This window comes from Mus caroli, chromosome 12, assembly GCF_900094665.2.
Source record: "Mus caroli chromosome 12, CAROLI_EIJ_v1.1, whole genome shotgun sequence".
NCBI lineage: Eukaryota > Metazoa > Chordata > Mammalia > Rodentia > Muridae > Mus > Mus caroli.
Window position 1 is genome coordinate 32,250,279 of NC_034581.1, and position 9,755 is coordinate 32,260,033.

The following is a 9,755-nucleotide window of genomic DNA, read 5'->3' on the forward strand; positions in this document are numbered from 1 at the left end:
GGTCTACAGAGACCATTTTTTTTAAAAGATGATCGATAAAAAAAAACTGATTTGAGGTAAAAACCTTAACTAGAATTGTTCTCACATATCTAAATATCACTATTTAGCCTTTAGTTCTATTCAAACCATTATTTTACAGATTAGAGACACCAAACAAACTATTAAGCAAACAAAAATAGAACAATCAATAGTTTTCTAAAGGCCCTACAATTAGTTGAGGGCAGAGCTAGGAGGAAAGCCAGGGCTCTTCTACTCCATTATCTTAGGCATTGGAACGTGGGTGGGATTGAGGATCAATGTCAGTCAGCATCCTGCTTCCACACTCTGGATGATGATATCGAAGGTGATGCTGAACACCTTGAAACTTCAGTTTCCATGCCTGTAATAGACTTATGTGCAACAGTTCGGAGAGACATACCCGTGAACATAGAGAGAACGAAGGAAGAGGAAGAGACTTGGTGTGAACATAGGGTCCCTGCTTGCACAGGAAGAGGACAGCCTGGGAGGCTGAAGCATGGAAGACTGACCTCCTCTCAATCCTGGAGGCTCCGTGCAGACCATTGATGTGTCAGCCAGGTTAGGTTCTTCTGGTCTTGGCCTGTAGATGAAGTCATTATGTGCCTGTGTAGATGAAGTCATTGTGTGCCTGTGTCTCTGACCCAATTTTCTTCCCTATGAGAATAACAGCCACATTACATTAGAACCCAGTCTAATGACCTAGTTCACTTACTTTAAATTACTTATTCATTTATTTCAATTACTTTCATTTTATTTACTTACTGTGGTACTCAGAATCAAATTCAGAGCCTTGCACATACTTAAAAAAATGCTTAATCTCTCTTTAAGACCCTCTCTCTGTGTATGATCATCTACTGAGGTCCTGGGAATTACAGCACATGGATTCCGTTGAGACACATCTCAACCATACCTCTTGGTAATTAAAAACATCTCTAATTTGCTGTAATTTACTATAATGATATAACAGGTATCCTGGAGTATTCTTGTGTCTAATTCTAATTTCATGCTGGTAAAGCTCTGGTTATGGTACAACAAAGATGAGGTAATTATTACAACATCCTGCACACACTGGGGTATCTGGGGCATCCTTGGTACATCAGTACTGAAGCGAAGCCAGTGTCTACAGTAGCTTTGAGATGCGTGGGCGAGGGTAATTCTTTTATGCTACTGTGGTGATACTGTGTGGTCATTCTTTGTGATCTCCTGATGTTGTGATGCACACACACAAACACACATGTGTACACATATATTAATCATCAGGGCCATTATTAGCTCACAACATTATCCTATCCTTCCTTTCCTCAATAACCGCTCCAAGTTTGAAGAGTCCATGGTGATGATTTGTGGGGCTTATATCTGTAATTAAAGCACACAAAAAAAGGATATTGTGGAAAATAACACGTCTTGTGATCGAGCCTGGCCAGCTGTATAACTGTAAGAAGGATTAGAACTGTGAATCATCTTTAAGAAAAAAAAAAAAAAAAAAAAGCTAAATAAATGTAATCTGCCCATGAGGGAGGAAATGAATACCTATAAACCACAACTTCTATCCAATCACATACAGACAAATCAGCCTTCAGACCAATCAAATGTCTTCATTTAAAACTTACCTGGACTTGGCACACTGCCCAGCTTTTCCAAAACTACTCACAATAATACCTTCAACAACAGTTAAAAACGCTGGTACTCAAACAAAATCAACAGCCTTTTCAATGGCTGCTTGAAAAAAGACCAAACAAACAAACAAGGAACTTTTTAACCCAGAGAAGACAATTGCTTGGGAGAAGGAAAGTTAGCCTCTGAGTTAGCAGCCTGTGGAAACAGGATTAGTGGGTGGGATTGGGGTGTGCTCTGCCCATAAATACAGGCTCAGCGCTGTGCTGGCACACTGAGAAACTTGGACGGCAACCCTTGCGGCTCACACAAAGCAGGAGGGTGGGAAGCCCAGGTAAGGCAATTGACAAGCATTGCACTTGCTAGAGTAAGCTTTGATTGCTGTGCACAGTTGCAGGTATTCAACTGACAGGATGAAGCCAAGGTTCCCAGCGCAGAAAGCAGGCTCTGGAAAGAGTATCACCCAATCTCGTGGCAGCTTTCAGGGGCCTTTCTTTAGCAAAAAACAGTGGAGGATCACATTCCTGCCTAGGTTCGGCGTGACCCTTGACCCCTCAGGGAACTGGAGGTTTGTGAGTGGGAGGGGGAAATCAAGAGTTTTCAAACCTGTGTTAGGGTTCAGAGAATTCTGGATGAATCGCTGCTCCTCTCCCACTAGGTAAAGCAAGGGTAACACAAAGGCCCCTGGGTTCCTCCACTGTAGAAACTCGGCTCAGACGACCCCATGGGATTATTGCAAATCAGGAAACAGTGTTCTTAAGTCGTCTTCAGTTTTTAAGACTGTCAGAAGGGAGAGCTGGGCACTTCCTGAAGCAACAGCAGCAGAGTTGTAGGCAGTGCCAACGTGGACATTAATTGTTCAAGACAAGATGGGGACAGGGCAACAGTAAAATGCACCAGTTTGGGGGAGGGGGTGATCAATGGCACAGGGGAGGGGAGGGTCTGCAAATTATCAATGCCCCCCCCATGATGTCGTTAGACACTGGGGCTTTGTGTTTCAAGGGGTTTACAGAAGATGTTTGTAGAGTAGACTGTGTGCAGAATAGAATGTTTTCATTTTGAAAATGCAGTAGAGTGAATTTCAGAAAGCCATAATCTCAGAGCGGGATGTTTGTACAGCAGTGTTATCTTAACCTTCCTTGACGTATCCTGTCATAAAATGCATAGGACACATCAATAGTTCCAGCCGGTAATCTGTAGAGCCATTACAAGGAGTCCTAAGAGCCATTTATACAGCAAACAATTGGACTAAATACACCACTTTGCCACCAATTTACTTTTACATTTTCAACATATGTAAGTGCTGCTATAAACAATATATAGTCAAATATTTGTTAATAAAACCAAGGGAGGTAATCTGTACTTCTGAACCAGCTTGTATTCCAGAAATAGTATAATTCTCCCATGAAGTACTTCAGCTTTAAATATTAAACAGAACTCATAATTCTAAGAAGGCTGCGAGGTATTGCTAGATTATAATATACTTGCGTTGTTATTATAAAATTTTAGATGATAAAAATCATTGTTAGCATGGCATTCCTGCATCCTTATGTATGTAGAAAAATATGACATATCACTGCTCTGCCTTATAGCTTTTCTGAGCCACTGTGTGTCTCTATTCTAAGACTTGGATAACAGCTGGCCAGTTTAATTGAAGGCATCCCTTGGGATTGGTAACTAAGCAACATCTTGATAATCATCTAGTCTAGCAAAGGCTCCCCATTCAGGCTCATATTTTATGAGGGTCTTCCCTCTTCCAAGCACTAAGCCAAGACAATCTACCCTGCTTCCTTCCTAGAGTCTATTTGACTTCAGTCAAGACCCATACCAAAGATAGAGATTGACACTGTGATTTTACATTGCTTTCTGGGCAACTTTAGCATTTGGCTTTACCAGATTCTAAGTCTGCATCAGCCTGTGGTGTGGGCCATGGGTACCTTTAGTGACATGAAACACAACCTACATGGCCTTCCTTCCCCCATTCATGCAATGTACTGTGTCATTTATAGCCCTATTCATGATCATCCACTACAGTTTTTCTTAATATTAACTTTCAAATAACAGAGGAGGAGAAAGGGACTTTAACAGAGAAACACCTTGGGTTTTATTCTTGGGGTCATGTACATCACAGAATACATCTGCCCTCTCCTGCTTATACAGGCCCAGACAAAGGTTAAAAAAAAAAAAAGTTCATTTGATGTCTGTTAGCTCAGAGCTAATACCATTTGAGAAGATACTCCACTAGGGAGAGGGAATGGGTCTCCAATGACGTGGAAAAGCTAGCATACTCTAAATGACATAAGAATGCAGCCATGTTATTCATATCTATTCTTCAATGGCAATGTGCCCATTTCAGTGGAAGGGTAAAGATATGTATGTTTAGGGTAACTGTTTCCGGAAGGGCAGGTGGGAGTTAGCACTGTAAAATGGCAAGATTCAGAAGTCTTAGCTCTAAGCCTATTCCTAAAACCTTTCTATCTTCATCTACATAGTGAGACACTGGAGGGAGAGAATAAGAGGTACCCCCAAATTACCTTCCAGTACTGTGTTTTCTTAGTATAACTTTTAAATGTACATTTCCTTAATAGAACATATATACATTTAACTAGTCATGTGTTTTCTTAAAGTACACTTATCTATTCTATTGCAAGATAAGATACAACAAGCATCCACTGATAGATAAAGCAATCAATGATGAAGGGATAGACCACGGATGGATAGATAGTAAAGATTCCCAGGGAACTCTTGTATCCTGGAGAAAATGACTTTCCACTCCTGCGTGGTGTCTGATCTCGATGCCACCTGCTTTCCACCGCTGCGATAGACTCTGTAATTCTCTTTCCTTTCTGTTCCTTTTCCATATAGATTTGCCATGGAGAAATTTTCAGTGTCTGCAATCCTGCTTCTTGTGGCCATTTCTGGTACTCTGGCCAAAGACACCACAGTCAAATCTGGAGCCAAAAAGGACCCAAAGGACTCTCGGCCCAAACTACCCCAGACACTCTCCAGAGGTAGAAGTCTATTTTTTGTTGGTTCCCAATTGCAGCTAAATTCATAAAGAATCCCTGACTCTTGGTGTCAAGTGTGTGCTATTAAGATATTTGGGGGTTTTGCCCCCTAGATTTAGCCGTTTATAATCAGTTTCTCTCTGGAGGCTCTTGTTCTTTGGTAATGAGTATCGATTATCCAGGCTCAGCAGGTTTGGGCCTGAAACTCTGGTGGATTTAAATACACCAACTCCTCTTGTTCTAGGTTGGGGCGATCAGCTCATCTGGACTCAGACATATGAAGAAGCTTTATACAGATCAAAGACAAGGTAAAGCCTTGGGATATGTGGAGTTCCCTCGAGTCTCTCATGAGCGCCATCTAGTGATGACTATCAGATGTTCATGGCATCCTATTAATAGTCCAATGTCCTTTTCTCTTACAGCAACAGACCCTTGATGGTCATTCATCACTTGGACGAATGCCCACACAGTCAAGGTAATTTGCCCTTCCACATTTCTTTTATAGGCTTTTATGTCAGGCCATGGTTTGGCTCACTCATCTTTACACTCCTAGAACCTAGCACTGTTGAACAAGAAAGAATATTTTTAAACATTTTTAAAAATTTTTAATATTTCCATGTTTTGAATTAACTATTGAATTAACATTTTGAGTAAGAAATCCTGGTGTTCGTGTTCAACTTCCTTCATCTTTTTCCATCCACTACACCATCAAAAATACTATCGGATTTGCCACTAATGGCCATCTCTGGCTTCACAAACATGCCATCTGCATGGTTGTACAGACTCCCCATATTTGGACAAACCTGTCTCTGTCTCCACTTAATATTCCTAACACAAGGCACCCAATGTTTTCATTTTCCAATGATCTCTGTGTATTAGGTAGCCTGTCTTGCCCAAAGCCAGCCTCCCATTCCCTCAGTGTTAGCACCTTAGTCCAAGCCAACATCACACCTTGTCTACACCTATGACCACACAAGTCAGTGCTCTACATGGAAGCCAGACTGATGTTATTCAGCACAAATTAGATCCAGCCACACATGCACCCCAGTGGCTTCTCATCGCAAGTAAAATTAAATCCGAATTTCTAGCCATGGCCTTCAGGGCTGGACCTGATCTGGCCAGTATGTGGTTTCTCTTCCCTGTCAAGATCAGATATTCTATCCAGCCTACCATCATGCTTCTTGTTCTTATTAACCAAGGCTATTATTCTTACTACTACCCTTAACCTTCTACCTGCAGTGACCCATCTCCAATAGTCTTGACAGTCTGCCCCCCAAATGAACCATTCTGTGACCTCAGTATCCCCTCCTACAAAAGATCTACCAAGCCAAACTAATAGTTCCTCAAGACTTGGCTTCACTTTATTTTCCTGCTATGCTATGTATGTATTTACACATGAGATTATTACACATGCAGTATTCACTGGTTTATGCTGTGATTCCCACATAAGCATCTGAACTCTGGAAGGTGCACACGCTTTTTCTATTCCTGGTATTTTCCTTCATGTATATATATGCATATATACAAAGTCACCATATTCAGTAAATATGGTTTAAACATAAGAAAGGAGTGAGTGAGCAAATTAATTCGGGAGTGAATGGAAGGAGCGAAGGCAGTCAACAGTACAGAGAAAACCACAAATCACTTGCCGGAGGGCAAAAGCAGCTCTTGTATTTAAAACACTAATCAACTTAAAAGAGAACAGAAAATAAGGGTTCTAATCAAAGCCGAGACAAATGTCTAATAGTCTTCTTCTTGTATTCCAGCTTTAAAGAAAGTGTTTGCTGAACATAAAGAAATCCAGAAATTGGCAGAGCAGTTTGTTCTCCTCAACCTGGTCGTAAGTCCCCCTCCCTCCTCATCGCTCATGTCTACTGGTGCAATGTCTCGTTAACGTCTTCTATGTGTCCAAGTCACACTGCATTAACTAGAATCTCCTCCAAGTCCCATCAGACAGACAAGAAACTAAAACATTTTACTTTATTAATAATCTCTTTTGGAAAATTTGCATTGCTGGTATTGAGCCCAGGACCTGGCACGTGCGAACCACATCATCAGCCCTTCGTTAGTAATTTATGTGGCACACTAGAGTTTTAATGTGGTAGTTAATAATCTTATCTGAAAAAATATGCCTCAGTGGTCAAGATCTCTGTGTTGCTATAGTAACTGGTTTCTGTGTTTTGTAAATCTCTGCCTTTGCCCATCTACCGCTGACTCACTAATCCTTGTCATCTCTCTCCCTGGGAGAGAGCTCTGGCTGTTCCTATCTACCCGTGTGTCTTGTACTTTAGCTTCCTTCCTACCTGCTGTCCCACTTCCTCCTCACCAACCCTTAGTGCATGGCCTGTAACAGTTTCCTACCTCATCCAATCACAGCTTCAGAGTTCGTCCTCCTTGAGTCGTGCTGTTCTTTTGGATATCACATCTATTAGCTGCTTGCCTCATGTCCCACTTCACACACTGCTCTTTCTTCTCCAAGACACTTCTTCTCCTCTGTGTCATGAACTCTCTGTAGAAGAGATTCTCTGGCAGTACTCAAGGCCCATGGTACAGTCCTAGACGCATCCTCTTTTCTGATTAGTTTTTTTAATTAGCATGCAAAGTAATGGGTCCCACTGTAGCACGTTCACATGCATTTATTTGCTGCCTCTACCCCCACTAGTCTCTTTGCTCACCCCTAAAGCCCCCTTTCTCTTTAAGTATTCTGTAGCCCCCTCTCTCTTAACACCCCAACCCTCTCCTAACAACTGTGCTTCCTTCTTGTGGTGCTCTTTCTAGTTCCAGGAAGACTTAATGGACATACTTTTGTGTTGGCAATTTTCAAAATACCTAAAAAATAAACTAACAGCTGTTTTTGTTTTGTTTTGTTTTTAATCTCAGTATGAAACAACCGACAAGCACCTTTCTCCTGATGGCCAGTACGTCCCCAGAATTGTGTTTGTAGGTAAGTGAAGGTCCCAGTGATGTAAGACACACTGAAGATGCGATTTCAGCCACACCCTGTCTCCTCACAACATCACACTCCCCATCCATCTTCCCAGCCTCACTAGCCACTTTATGATGAACAAGGTCACACACCTCCAGCAAGGAGCAAGGCTTTCTCGGTGGGACTTAGTGTTACCTAAGTCACATAATACACTTTCACCAGGAAGTGTGAACTACTATCTCCTCAAATGAATGTCTTCTTTCCCCTCTGTTCACTTTAACTCCCATCTTCTCCTCCAAGCACATGTGCAGCGGGAGTGCCAAGTTCTCCTCCTCACCTGTCAATCAGTTACTCAGCTTTTACTCTGCCCTTATTGGTGGCTGACATATTAACATGGCTGAGCTACATGTATTTCTGCCCACTGTAGCAGACCCAGTGTGGGCCTGCAGTAGGTTCTCAACAGGTGTTTGTTGAGTGGATTAATTAACACATGAAGTTTGGCTTTAACCAGTCCTACTGACATAAACCATAATGGAGCCCACTGCCTGGTAGAGCCCACCTAGTGGGCAACCTGGGTAATACATCAAAGCTTGCATTTAAAGTAAAAGGCAGAGCAGAGAGAAGCCAGTGGCGAGGGAGAGACAAGAAAGGCTGAGCTACAGCCTTCATTCCCAGAGGAGTCTGAGCACCCAGGGCAATCTGAGGTCATCTAGCAGTTCTGTGTGTGGGGCTTTTCTTCAAACTCTCCTGGAAGTTTCTGAGCATGCCCATCCCTTGTCACCTTCAGCCTTGGTACAAACCCTGAGGCACTAACTTGTGAAACTCACTGGTTCTCCATGCTAGAATCACTGAAGGGTGAAAAATGGGCTGCCCTGGCTGCACCTCAAACAAGTAACATCAGATTCTCTAGGGGTGGGATGCAGGAAGCCACAGTTTTTAAGAGCCCTTGGGTTGTCTGAGTGTACCACAGGTGTATAAAGGCTTTGTGTTCATCTAATTGGAAGGTTAGACTGTATCTTAGTATTCCATCAAGGGAGGTATCATCCCTGAGTCGTTGTTGAACAAATGAACGTCTGCATCTGCTAACGTTGGTCCTGGTCCAACATTCTGAAGTGACAAAGATGTCCCCTCCGGGATGTGACGGGCTGCAAACAGCTAGCCATTCTCACACGTTGCTTCCCCACTTCAGGACATTCATTTCAGGCCCCAGTCATCATTCTTCCTGTCAATTTTGGGAATCCATCTCAGGACCTTGGGCATGCTTGGCAAATGCTCTACCATCAAGCTCCACCTTAGCCCTCAGCCATCCCTTTAAGACAAAGTGTTTCATTCTCTCTCTCTCTCTCTCTCTCTCTCTCTCTCTATATATATATATATATATATATATATTCCTATATATCTTATATGTCCCTATATATACCTCTATTATAATATATGTATATACCTCTATTATAATATATATTCCTCTATTATAATATACACACACATCCCTTACTGTTCTTCTGGATGAGCCACACCTTTAAAGCCCCTTTCTTCTCGTTAATTACATAACTTCAACTTACATAAAAATAGGACGCACTGGGTTTGTTTGGGGGTTTTGTTGTTTGCTGTCTTTTGCTTTTTGAGACAAAGCTTCATGTATCCCAGGCTAGTCTCAAACTCTCTATGTGTCCAAGAAGGACCTTGAACCCCTGATCCTCCTCCCTCCAGGCTGCAAGCTCTGAGATTACCGGCATGCATCACCATGCCCAGCTTAATGGGTGGACTTAAACGTAAAGGAATATTTAGAGAGATATAAAAGGGGAAACTTGTAAATCTCTATTTTTAAAGTGCAGCTGATTAACCATAAAATATTTTTTAAAAAGTGGAAGGCACCACCATGTGTTTGTAGTTATCTGGCTCAGCTGTGCTTCGGGACTTGCATTCTTTTGTTGAAAGAAAGAAAGAAAGAAAGAAAGAAAGAAAGAAAGAAAGAAAGAAAGAAAGAAAGAAAGAAAGAAAGAAAGAAAGAGAAAGAGAGAGAAAGGAAGGAAGGAAGAAGAAAGGAAAGAAAGAAAGAGAGAAAGAGAGAGAAAGGAAGGAAGAAAGAAGAAAGGAAAGAAAGAAAGAAAGAAAGAAAGAAAGAAAGAAAGAAAGAAAGAAAGAAAGAAAGAAAGAAAGGAAAGAGAGAGAAAGGAAGGAAGAAGAAA

General features: G+C 41.8%; 1 protein-coding gene across 1 annotated transcript in view; it reads left to right on the plus strand.

The window, feature by feature from the left end:
* The first annotated feature begins 1,903 nt into the window (after positions 1 to 1,903).
* Agr2 (anterior gradient 2, protein disulphide isomerase family member) overlaps positions 1,904 to 9,755 on the plus strand; it is an 11,313-nt gene continuing 3,461 nt past the window's right edge. The window contains exons 1-6 of the mRNA XM_021179597.1: positions 1,904 to 1,966; positions 4,498 to 4,643; positions 4,885 to 4,948; positions 5,063 to 5,115; positions 6,407 to 6,480; positions 7,521 to 7,584. Of these exons, the coding sequence (XP_021035256.1) occupies positions 4,505 to 4,643; positions 4,885 to 4,948; positions 5,063 to 5,115; positions 6,407 to 6,480; positions 7,521 to 7,584 (394 nt within the window). The 5' untranslated portion in view covers positions 1,904 to 1,966; positions 4,498 to 4,504. The remainder of the gene's footprint in view (positions 1,967 to 4,497; positions 4,644 to 4,884; positions 4,949 to 5,062; positions 5,116 to 6,406; positions 6,481 to 7,520; positions 7,585 to 9,755) is intronic.